This window comes from Xenopus laevis, chromosome 9_10S (assembly GCF_017654675.1).
Source record: "Xenopus laevis strain J_2021 chromosome 9_10S, Xenopus_laevis_v10.1, whole genome shotgun sequence".
Taxonomy (NCBI): Eukaryota; Metazoa; Chordata; class Amphibia; order Anura; family Pipidae; genus Xenopus; species Xenopus laevis.
In genome coordinates this window covers 14,745,127-14,757,998 of record NC_054388.1, presented here as the reverse complement: position 1 = coordinate 14,757,998, position 12,872 = coordinate 14,745,127, and the positions used below count along the sequence as shown (strand labels likewise).

The window sequence follows — 12,872 nt, the reverse complement described above, 5'->3', positions numbered from 1 at the left end:
ATATTGTTTCTTTTAGACAGTACAGTATGAGGGTACAGTTTATTGTGTGCCCAGAACATTCCTTCTCTGTATATTTTTATTTATACATATTGGTAGGAGGTGCCATATTGTTTCCCTTAGACAGTACAGTGTGAGGGTATAGCTTATTGTGTGCCCAGAACATTCCTTCTCTCTATATTTGTATTTATACATATGGGAAGGAAGTGACATATTGTTTCCATTAGACAGTACAGTATGAGGGTATAGCTTATTGTGTGCCCAGAACATTCCTTCTCTGTATATTTGTATTTATACATATGGGAAGGAGGTGCCATATTGTTTCCCTTAGACAGTACAGTATGAGGGTATAGCTTATTGTGTGCCCAGAACATTCCTTCTCTCTATATTTGTATTTATACATATGGGAAGGAAGTGACATATTGTTTCCATTAGACAGTACAGTATGAGGGTATAGCTTATTGTGTGCCCAGAACATTCCTTCTCTGTATATTTGTATTTATACATATGGGAAGGAGATGCCATATTGTTTCCCTTAGACAGTACAGTATGAGGGTATAGCTTATTGTGTGCCCAGAACATTCCTTTTCTGTATATTTGTATTTATACATATGGGAAGGAGGTGCCATATTGTTTCCCTTAGACAGTACAGTATGAGGGTATAGCTTATTGTGTGCCCAGAACATTCCTCCTCTGTATATTTGTATTTATACATATGGGAAGGAGGTGCCATATTGTTTCCCTTAGACAGTACAGTATGAGGGTATAGCTTGTTGAGTGCCCAGAACATTCAGTCTCTGTATATTTGTATTTATACATATGGGAAGGAGGTGCCATATTGTTTCCCTTAGACAGTACAGTATGAGGGTATAGCTTATTGCATGCCCAGAACATTCATTCTCTGTATATTTGTTTTTAGGAGCTGCCATGTTTATTCCCAATATAGTAATAGTATGAGGTCACATTTTTAAGATATATTTTATAAAGTGACAGTTTTGGAGGACTTTGTGAGGTAATCAGGATAAATAAATAAAACATACCAGATACTTTGGTGCTAGTACTATGCACCTCAGTGCTTAGTATTCTTGTTCCAGGCCCAGGCTGCCTACTGTCCTGAAAACACACAAGCAAAGAGTTACCAAATGTCTCTATAGGAGCCCATAACAGAAAGGGCTAATGTTCTCTAACAAGACAGCCTTCAGGGGCAACAGGTAATACACCAGTCAATGTGGGCCTCCTGTGATCTGAACTAAGGCAGATTGGTTAGCAATGCCAATGCTTAATAAGTATAAGACAAGTCATCCTTCAGCTGACCCCAATATAGTGTTGTTTCACATCACTCTTTGTCAGTGTGCCACCCACTTCATCCATCTGCTTTCTGGCCATTACCTCTGTGGCAGAAATTTCAATATTTGTATTGACAAGAGACTGATCCAAGGTAAAATGACTCGGTGTGGGCTAAAAAGAAAGCAAATGATATTCAGTACACTGATTTATTCATTACAAACAACTACAAACAGAAAAATTTCAGTCATTGTGATTTAAGTGTTTGTACCTTGGAAACCAGGCTGTAAATTGAAGATGTTGTTCCTTTTCCACTTGTGCTGGAATCACACTTTCTGGTCCTGGTTCCAGACTTGTTGCTGGACTCTGTCCATTGGTGGTGCATGTATTTTATTTCTGTTGTACAAAATGTTGTTCCTTTAATGTCCTTAGATTTTTCTGGAGTTGCTTTCAATGAGGATGAGACAGACAACGAAGGAGAAGACCGTCTTACAAATGTCTGATGCACAGGTGATAGTTGTGGATCAGAATCATATTCTTTGGCTGAAATATAAAGAAATTGTAATGTCTATGGGACCATTGCCTTGATCAAATCAGAAGTACTTCCAAATTCTGTGCAAATTCACAGAGGGAAATATTCTGAACGTGTTTTTGTGAATTATTATTATTATTATTATCATGTATTTATATAGCGCCAACATATTGCGTAGCACTGTAGAGTAAATGTGATTATACAACTACTTCACGTGAGTTACATACATAGAAAATTTGGAGTAACAAACATCACAATCAATACAGGTACAAAAAGGTGAGGAAGGCCCTATGCATAGGCATACAGTCTAAACCCTAGGGAAGGGAGTAATACACAAGGTGTGGGAGTGGGCAAGATCGAATTAAGTGGGTGAGAAATGTGGTACTGTATGTGGTGTTGCGTTTGGTAGTTAAGCAGAGTGAGGGTAGGCTTCTCTAAAGAAGTGCGTTTTAAGAGATCTCTTGAAAGCAGAAAGGTTGGGAGAAAGTCGGACAGACTGTGGGAGAGCGTTCCAGAGGAGGGGTGCAGCCCTTGCAAAGTCTTGAATGCGAGCATGTGAGGAGGTAATGAGAGAAGAGTTGAGTAGTAGGTCAGTAGAGGAGCGTAGTAAGCGGTTGGGTGAGTATATAGAGATGAGTTCAGAGATGTAGGGTGGGGCAGAGTTATGAAGTGCTTTGAAAGTCAGTGTCATTAATTTGAATTTAATTCTGAAAGGTAATGGAAGCCAGTGCAGGGATTGACAGAATGGCGAGGCAGAGGAGGAGCGGTTGTTGAGGTGTATGAGCCTCGCAGCAGTGTTCATTATGGACTGGAGAGGTGACAGTCTCTGGAGGGGGGAGGCCAATTAAAAGAGAGTTACAGTAGTCTAGACGCGATATGATGAGAGAGTTGAATAAGAATTTTGGCAGCGTCTTGGGTGATAAATGATCGTATTTTGGATATGTTCCTTAGGTGGAAGTGACATGATTTAATAAGTGACTGGATATGAGGAGTGAATGACAGGGCAGAATCTAGGATAACCCCAAGGCACCGGGCCTGGGGAGAGGGGGTGATAGTGGAATTGTTAACTATGATGGATACTTCGGGGATGCTACTGGTGTTAGTTGGAGGAAAGAGAACCATTGTGCAATGAACCATGCTACAATTAAACGCTGTTGGCAGAAGTTATTTGCCTATGTAGCCTACTTTTAGGGGCAGATTAACTAAGGTTCGAGTGAATTTTCGAAGTACAAAAAGTTCGAATTTAGAAGAAATTTTTTGGATACTTCGACCATCGAATAGGATACTACGACTTTGAATTTACTTCGACTTCGGTTCAAAGTAAAAATCGTTCGAATATATTCGGCCATTCGATAATCGAAGTACTGTCTCTTTAAAAAAAACGTTGACTTCAATACTTCGCCAAATTAAACCTGCCGAATTGCTATGTTAGCCTATGGGGACCATCTACAAACTTTTTCTAAGTCTTTACACATCGAATAAAAATCCTTTAATCGTACGCTAAAATCTTTCCAACGATTTTTATTCGATCGTAGGATTGCCAAATTCAGTGAAAAAACATCAAATTCGATGTGTCCAGAAATAAAGGGCATGAGACTCACATCTTAGTTGCTCGACAGAAGGAGCAGGACTTGCTGGTGGGGAGTAGGTAGGTTCCTGTTGGTTCCTAGTTGTGACCTTGCTATGTTTTTGGGTTTCATTCTCCAAACATTTCTTTTGAGCGTTTTTGAGATTATTCTTTTCAAAGTTTTTCATTTTTTTCACCAGATCCTTTTGTGCTTTATATATTTCAAACTGAAAAGACAAAATAAAACACCTGTTTATATTAAATCAAAGTCAACAACTGCTAGATGCCCATAGATTGGACATCATCGAAGTTTAAACAATCATAGCACAGCATATGTTTATCTTAAAGGGATACTGTCATGGGAAAAAAAACATTTTTCAAAATGAATCAGTTAATAGTGCTGCTCCAGCAGAATTCTGCACTGAAATCCATTTCTCACAAGAGCAAACAGATTTTTTTATATCCAATTTTCAAATCTGACATGGGGCTAGACATTTTGTCAATTTCCCAGCTGCCCCCAGTCATGTGACTTGTGCCTGCACTTTAGGAGAGAAATGCTTACTGGCAGGCTGCTGTTTTTCCTTCTGAATGTAACTGAATGTGTCTCAGTGGGACATGGGTTTTTACTATTGAGTGTTGTTCTTAGATCTATCAGGCAGTTGTTATCTTGTGTTAGGGAGCCATTATCTGGTTACCTTCCCATTGTTCTTTTGTTTGGCTGCTGGGGGGAGGGGAGGGAGGGGGTGATATCACTCCAACTTGCAGTAAAGAGTGATTGAAGTTTATCAGAGCACAAGTCACATGACTTGGGGCAGCTGGGAAATTGACAATGTGTCTAGCCCCATGTCAGATTTCAAAATTGAATATAAAAAAATCAGTTTGCTCTTTTGAGAAATGGATTTCAGTGCAGAATTCTGCTGGAGCAGCACTATTAACTGATTCATTTTGAAAACATTTTTTCCCATGACAGTATCCCTTTAAGGGACCTTGTGATGCTGGACAGCCAGAGTAAATGTCCATTTAGCTCATCATTTCTCTTATTCTTGATTCACTTTGCTGAGGCGCCACGTTATGTGAATGTCGGGAAAAGGGAGGTGCTTGGCAGTTTTCTAGCACCTCAGCTTGGGAGCCAGCATATACTTTTAGAGATCAGGTGGTATAGGAGTGGCAGGATAATTGGCACAATAGCAATATGCCAAGTTCTATGTATTGTGTTGCCTAACAACACTTATAAACCCACTGTAATGCTAGTGATCCTTCCCTAGAAATAATATGCAATAACTCAAGCTTTGACTGTACCTTGCCACTTACAGGTTCCTCTCTTTTAAGGGATGGAACAGGCACCTCAGTTTCTGACTCAGAGTTGGAGAGATCTTTATAGTTGGTGCTTTTGATGGTTGCTCTCCTAGGACGCTTGAGCTTATCACTCTTATTGCCTTCACTTGTATTATATGATTTCTGCCAATAAAAAATACCATAATACACCAAATACAATAAACTGTATTATATAAAAAGCCTTTAACAGAAAAAAAATTGCTCCATTTATCCCATAGTTAGGATAGCTATAGAATATGGAAATGTATTTCATTCTAAATATTGATATCTTTTTGGCCATATCCTCAAATTAATTTAAAAAAAACTGTTGGGCATAGAGAGTTGGGTAGGTCCAAAGTAGAATTAAACTGTGCATCTTTACAAAAACTTATATGTGTGCACCACAATTTGTTGTAAGATGGCTTCAACATTTGTTTGCATGAGCATAACTAAAGCTGGCCATAGATGTTGAGATTTTTAAAAGTTCAGATCCTGATCGTGAGACCACGATCTTCTCAGAACGATCGTACGATCGTACGAATTTACCATCAACTAAAAAGACCAATTTACCAGGAAAACAAAGGGGAGCTGCCTGCTTGGCCCTGCAAACATAGAGAGATTGCACTGGGGCCGACAAAAATTTTTTGACCTGGCCGATCAATTTCCCGACAGATGTCGGCCGAAAAATCGTAAGATGTACGATCGTTCGAATACCACTAACCACACGATAATTGGTCGGGCTTCCCTAAAATCGGTCGTTCGGCAAGAAGAATCGTCGCGTCTATGGGGAGCTTTAGAGAAAACATAACTGTTGTAAAAAAAATATAAGATCTGCTTGTTTTGCAAAATGATTTCTTACCTTGCCTATATTTGGCTCTGATGAACTGTTTTTTGTTATTGGCATCATCTTGTCTGTAAGAGATACAAAAAAAATATATCTTGTAGCCTAAATATAAATATATATATTTATATATAGTGTATAAAGTGATGGCATGCACAGGATTTATACAGCAAAAGACAAAAAATGTCCAGAGGAATAAAAAAAAAAATTGTCCGGACGAATAAACCTTTTTTCTTCTTTGACATATTTTTTTATCTTCTTTGACATTTTTTTTGTTTTTTCTTTCTGTAAAAATCCTATGAGTGCCATCACTTTATATACACAGTATTTGCTATTTATGCATGAGCACACAGGTTTTCGACTGCTTTCGGGGTGTTGCGGCTCACACACGCTGCCTTATCTATCTATCTATCTATCTATCTATCTATCTATCTATCTATCTATCTATCTATCTATCTATCTATCTATACTTTTGGAATACCAGCACTCACAAAAAAATAGATTTAAATGACTGCCTGGGTGCAATCCTTAAATATATTACCAATATAGTCTTAAGAGTAATCAAAAAAAAAAATATATATATATACACGTATATATATTGTAGCCACTCTGTGACTGTGTTGATTCACTTTTTGATTGTAGAACTAGGAATGAAAATACCATCCCTAAGATACACAATGTCAGTTTTATCTTATGTCAGGCACTTGTTTAGATCATTGATATTCACTCCAAATTTTAAACCTTGTTCAAAACTACATTTTAATAAAAACCATTCCCATTGGAATTAAACAAGTGGGTCATTGTCAAATTGCAGTAATGGTGTATTCTCTGCTTACTCACTCAGTTCTGTGGTTGCTCAATTGCTTTTCTTATTGCTTCTCTGATTGATCTCAATTTCTTCTTGCACACTCTTGCCAGCTTTTGCTACTTCCTTCTTTGTTTGCTTTCCCAATCACTTTTCTGCTTAAGGTGGCCATACACGTTAAGATCTACTTGTTTGGCGAGGTCACCAAACGAGCAGATCTTTCTCCGATATGTCCACCAAGGGCAGGCCGATATTGGTTAATCCGAACGTTCGGCCCTAGACCAAACGATCGGATTATTCAAAGGAAATGATCTCTGACGGATCTTAGGACCACATCAACTAGCCGATGTGGTCCTCGATTGCGGGAAAATATCAAATCTGCTTGATCGATATCAGGCCGATTTTTGGCAAGATATCGATTAGGGAGACCTGTTGGACGACCCACATGCTCAGATAAGATGCCGAATCGGTCTAAAGAATTGAGCTTGGCATGCCCATGTATGCCCACCTTTAGTCGCTCACTTGTCTGCTTGATGACTCTTCTACTATTCTTTTATTAGCTGGGATTATGCTAATTTTTGAACAGCAGGATAGTTGTAAATGGAAATCAAAATAGGGGTGCAGTTTTTTCAAACTATGTCTGGGGGGATACATTTTTGACTGCAAATATGAAGCAATTACTAAATAACTGGTGCTTTTCAGACAGAGTTGGCAACATATCTGGTTGTGTATGGACCCAAAAATCATGTAGGTATCAGTTTGGTATCTTTGAAAGTCCTATTGGAGTGCATTTCCATATTGATATGGTCCTTGTTTCACAAGTCTTTGTAGGCCATAATGACTGATCTGATTGTTGGTCCTAGAGCAATGTTCAGCCAGATTTGACCCAGAATATTGATAGCTAAGTTGGACCTAGATCCGTTTTTTTTGCAACCTTGACAAAAGGAGATTTAGTGTACTCACCGTTAAATCTCTTTCTCTTCAGTCGCAGGAACAGTGGGGAATAGCTATTACCACTAGGAGGCACGACACAACAATATAAAGAATAGAACTGGCTCCTTCCTTGCTGGCTATACTCTCCCTAGCAGGCAGAGCCTAGGTTAGTTTGTACCAAAGAAAACAGGCAATTTATAGTAAACTGCATAATAATATAACCAGAAAAAAACTTGAATTCAGTGATTAACCATGTCTGAAATATCAATGATACTCCCTATCCAGGGAGGGAAGTCCTGTGTCCCCCAAGTGACTGAAGAGAAAGAGATTTAACGGTGAGTACACTAAATCTCCTTTACTCCATTGTCTGCTGAGGGGACACAGGAACAGTGGGGACGTACCAAAGCTGTCCCCTAATTCTAGGGTGGGAAGGATAGGATAAAGTGGCAATAGCCACCGTGGCTTGAAGGACCTTCCTCCCAAAGCGTGTGCTTTGCCCAATTGTTCCGCTGAAACTTGATTTCGAAATGCCCAGGAAGTGCTCATGCCCCTGGTGGATTGTGCCATAAGTCAGAGAGGAGGTGTATGACCTCTGGAGGAATAAGCTCGTTGTATGGTCTGTTTGATCCAACTCAATAAAGTGCCCTTGGATGCTGTCGTGCCCTTGTGGGGCCCCAATGGTAAGCCAAAAAGAGCATCAAACTTGCGTATGTCTTGTGTTCTGTGTAGGTAGAATTTTAGTGCCCGGACTGGGTCCAGGGAATGTAGGGCCACCTCCTTGGCATTAGATGGTGATGGACAGAAAGTTGGAACAGTGATATCTTGGTTTAGGTGTAAATCTGAGACCACCTTAGGGAGAAACAATGGTATGGTCCGCAGTACCGCCCTGTCCGGGTGGAATACGAGGAAAGGCATTTTGCATGATAGATCACTAAGTTCCAATACTCGTCTCGCAGATGCTATGGCCAACAGGAATACTGTCTTCCAGGTGAGAAGTTGAATTGGTATGGAAGACATGGGCTCAAATGGTCGTTCCTGAAGTGCCCGTAGAACCACTAAGAAATCCCATGTTGGGGCTGGTGCCTGAATTGGCGGAGCTATGTGAACAACTCCTTGTAGTAATGTCTTTACGTCAGGCAGTAGGGCTAGATCAGTGATCCCCAACCAGTAGCTCGTGAGCAACATGTTGCTCTCCAACACCTTACATGTTGCTTCCAGTGACCTCAAAGCAGGTGCTTATTTTTGAATACCAGGCTTAGAGGCAAATTTTGGTTGTATAAAAACCAGGTGTACTGCCAAACAGAACTTCAAACTAGGTTGACAATCCACATTGGGGCTAACAAATGGACAATCACAACACATATTTGGCACCTCAAGAACATTTTTCATGCTTGTGTTGCTCCCCAACTCCTTTAACTTGTGAATGTTGCTCAACGGTTCAAAAGGTTGGGGATCCCTGGGCTAGATGTTTTTGAAATAGTATAGACAAGGCAGAAATCTGCGATATGAGGGAGCCTAGGGAGAGGCCCATGGATAGACCCACCTGTAGTTAGTCCAGAAAGTTTGAAAAGGAGAATTTTTGGAAGTTCTTATCTTCTCGTACATCATTGCTGAAAAGCGTTTCATACCGTATGGTAGGTTTTTGCTGAAACAGGCTTGCGGGCTGACATAGAAACGCCCCACATAGGTTGACAGAACACACTGTTTGGGCTGTGTTTCCTGTCTAGGCTGCTAGGAAACTGGCCACTTCCCTGAACAATAACTGACAGGGCAGGCGGGAAAAGGGATAAGCCAACTCACCCATGTGACACTCTGCTCCCTCTATGTCCTTCGGCCAGTTGTTTCTCCTCCTGTGAAGGAATGGAGAAGTTGGGGATACTGGATGGTCCTGTGCCAAGGCACTCCTTAGACCCCGAAGACAAGCCCTTGCTGGGAGATGTCAGTCACCAACCACCTACTCAGTGTAGGGGTTTTGAGCATCTCCTGGTGTCAGAAACTGACTGTGAGAGCAAGAGTCACAAGCACGTCCTATCCTCCTGAGGACACAACTAAAAACTGACCTAGGCTCCGCCTACTAGGGGGGTATAGCCAGCAAGGGAGGAGCCAGTTCTATTCTTTATATTGTTGTGTCCTGCCTCCTAGTGGTAACAGCTATACCCCACTGTTCCTTTGTCTCCAAAGCAGACAATGGAGAAAGAATGTATTTGGCTGTCTATGGCTACCTTAACAGGGTCTGGATCAGATAATCCTATTTAAAGCGATTCTGACACGTGGGGAAATATTTTTTGTGCAGCATTTACTTCATACTGACACATTCCCATGATTTTTATAGTAACGTGTCCGTATCACTTTAATGCCTAAGATATTCAGGACATGTGGTATAGGACAGACATTAATAAAAAAATAAAATGTTAATATAAAAAATAAACGAGTTAAACTAAAAAAACATAAAGACAAATAATAAAGTAGGAGGAATATAGCTCTCTAGCAGGGACATGATGCAAATATAAAGAATGTTTCCACCTGGAATGGTTCAGATTAATTTCTCAGTAAACTTTGTTTACCTGATCCTCAACGTCTGAAATTGAAATGTAAGACCAAAGTGTAGACTTTGAGGAGGAGCGGTACTGATAGAGGCTTTACAGCAAAACAAAAGTATGAGACTGAATGACTATGAATAAAACACCCACATGCTAGCGTTGCATTGTATAAGGGCAATTCATTCTGTTTGTGATTCGGGGTAAAGTGGAACGAAGCACAAACTTGAGGAAGCATGGATATGGAATTCAACAGGTATAAAACACAACGTTGAGAAAAGTCTCTTCAGGGTGAAAAACCTCTCTGAACGCTAAGAAACATATTTGTTTGTTAGTGAGAAGTTTGTTTAATCACTATAAAAAATACTCTGCAGAACACAGAAACTGCAGAGGTTTTTATTCTTTGCCTAATGATTAACACTTCCTATTGACTTCTCATAAACGAGACACTTGTAGCATTTGATTCATATAAAAGGGGAAGGGCTGAACCACGGATGAATGTAAAAGGAGACCTCTGTCCACACAGTAATATTGACACATTTTCAAAAATGGCTGTGGATAGCTATGTAATCCACAGGACCTTATATCCTAATGTGACACAATCTATTTCAGAAGCTACGACTGCCTGCAGTTTATTTACAGTGCTACGCAATATGTTGGCGCTATATAAATACATGTTAATAATAATAAATTTACCAGCTCAGCAACAAGCAACACCTTAAAAATTTAGGTTCATATTTCATTTTTTTTTTAATGTTTTAGGCCTTTTATTTGACTCTACAGAAGAGATGACCTTCCACTATACTTATGCATATACTCACTTGGCATGGCTTGGTCTTGTTTCTTCTGTGCTTTTTGCCTTTTATAGCTTATATTATGTTTCTTTTTGCTTTGTGGCTCTTGTAACCAGCTAACATCAGTTTTAGTCTCATCAGCCCCTCTCTCAGTATCAGAATCACTGAACAGATGCTTACGGTGATCTTTAGCCTGTAGCAAAAGACAAAAGGAACGCACCGTGCAATTTACCAACAATGCAGAATGTCCCCCCATAATTCCAGCATCATTGCAGTCGCCAGGGAGAGTTGCACCTGATGCAATTGTGAGCTCCGTTCGGAACAGGCGGTATGCAGCAGCACAGAGCACAATTATATGGAATTGCAAGAAGCACATCTGACTACCTGGATGGGATTTTTCGTGCTAATGGGCTGTGGCCAAGCACACCTGCTATGTATTAAGAGAATGACTCCTAATAGGGCTCAACTACCAAGTACAACAGCAGTTGTGCTAAATTGTGCAATTTGTGCAAACTTATAACATTTGTTAAAAGTACTTGTGTCTGAAACCTATCTTTGCATTTTGATGGTTGACCTGTCCAAATGTCAACTGGTGTAAAGTGTTAAAATGTCAACTGGTGCTGGGGAACTCTGAAGCTACCACCATCTCAAAGATCACGGCAAGTCCAGGCTTCTGCTGCATGCTACGCAAAAAAGCTCAATAAATATGTACCTACAGTTAGGCTCATAAATCTTTGTACAGAAACAACTCAGATACAGTTGAAGACTTTCAGCTTTAATTCAGTGGGTTGAACAAAAAGATTGCATAAAAATGTGAGGAACTAAAGCCTTTTTAACACAATCGCTTCATTTCAGGGGCTCAAAAGCAGTTGGACAACTCAAAGGCTATTTCATGGGCAGGTGTGGGCAATTCTTTTGTTATGTCATTATCAATGAAGCAGATAAAAGCCCTGGAGTTGATTTGAGGGGGGGGGGGGTGCTTGCCTGTGGAAGATTTTGCTGTGAACAGACAACATGCAGTCAAAGGAGCTCTCCATGCAGGTGAAACAAGTCATCCCTAAACTGCAAAAACAGAAAAACCCATCCGAGAAATTGCTACAATATTAGGAGTGGCAAAATCTACAGTTTAGTACATCCTGAGAAAGAAAGAAAGCTCTGGTGAACTCAGCAACACAAAAAGACCTGGACGTCCACGGAAGACAACAGTGGTGGATGATCTCAGAATCATTTCCATGGTGAAGAGAAACCCCTTCACAACAGCCAAACAAGTAAACAACACTCTCCAGGAGGTAGGCGAATAGATATCCAAGTCTACCATAAAGAGAAGACTACATGAAAGTAAATACAGAGGGTGCACTACAAGGTGCAAGCCACTCATAAGCATCAAGAATAGGAAGGCTAGAGTGGACTTTGCTAAAAAAAACATCTAAAAAAGCCAGCACAGTTCTGGAAAAACATTCTTTGGACAGATGAAACCAAGATCAACCTCTACCAGAATGATGGCAAGGAAAAAGTATGGAGAAGGCGTGGAACAGCTCATGATCCAAAGCATAGCACATCATGTAGAAAACATTTGGGAGGCAGTGTGATGGCTTGGGCGTGCATGGCTGCCAGTGGCACTGGGACACTAGTGTTTATCCATCATGTGTCACAGGACAGAAGCACAAGAATGAATTCTGAGCTGTTCAGAGACACTGTCTGCTCAAATCCAGCTAAATGCAGTCAAATTTATTGGGAGGCGTTTCATAATGACCCAAAACATACAGCCAAAGCAACCTAGGAGTTTATTAAAGAAAATAAGTGGAATATTCTTGAATGGCCAAGTCAGTCACCTGATCTGAACCCAATTGAGCTGCATTTCACTTGTTGAAGACAAAATTTGGGACAGAAAGGCCCACAAAGAGCAACTGAAAGCCACTGTAGTAAAGGCCTGGCAGAGCATTAAAAAGGAGGAAACCCAGAATCTGGTGATGTCCATGAGTTCAAGACTTCAGGCTGTCATTGCCAGCAAAGGGTTTTCAACCAAGTATTAGAAATGAACATTTTATTTTCAGTTTTTTAATTTGTCCAATTACTTTTGAGCCCCTGAAATGAAGTGATTGTGTTAAAAAAAGGCTTTAGTTCCTCACATTTTTATGCAATCTTTTTCTTTAACCCATTGAATAAAGCTGAAAGTCTGCAGTTCAACTGCATCTGCGTTGTTTCATTTAAAATTCATTGTGGTCATGTACAGAACTAAAATTAGAACAAAGTTGTCTCTGTCCAAAG

At 40.1% G+C, this 12,872-nt stretch overlaps 2 protein-coding genes across 6 annotated transcripts in view; one reads left to right on the top strand and one right to left on the bottom strand.

Annotated features, from left to right (window-relative positions):
• LOC108702630 (protein FAM217B) overlaps window positions 1-12,872 on the top strand; it is a 70,501-nt gene that overhangs the window by 9,439 nt on the left and 48,190 nt on the right. The window lies entirely within an intron of this gene.
• The window catches only part of LOC108702633 (synaptonemal complex protein 2-like), a 60,152-nt gene that overhangs the window by 11,675 nt on the left and 35,605 nt on the right, over window positions 1-12,872 (bottom strand). For 4 of the 5 annotated variants that reach the window (XM_041578163.1, XM_041578162.1, XM_041578159.1 and 1 more), the window contains 7 exons: window positions 10,632-10,797; window positions 5,554-5,606; window positions 4,680-4,838; window positions 3,415-3,607; window positions 1,553-1,824; window positions 1,312-1,455; window positions 1,038-1,110 (listed from right to left, as the gene is read on the bottom strand). In XM_041578163.1, coding sequence (XP_041434097.1) covers window positions 1,038-1,110; window positions 1,312-1,455; window positions 1,553-1,824; window positions 3,415-3,607; window positions 4,680-4,838; window positions 5,554-5,606; window positions 10,632-10,797 — 1,060 coding nt within the window. The remainder of the gene's footprint in view (window positions 1-1,037; window positions 1,111-1,311; window positions 1,456-1,552; window positions 1,825-3,414; window positions 3,608-4,679; window positions 4,839-5,553; window positions 5,607-10,631; window positions 10,798-12,872) is intronic. The other variant, XM_041578161.1, reaches the window with a different exon arrangement.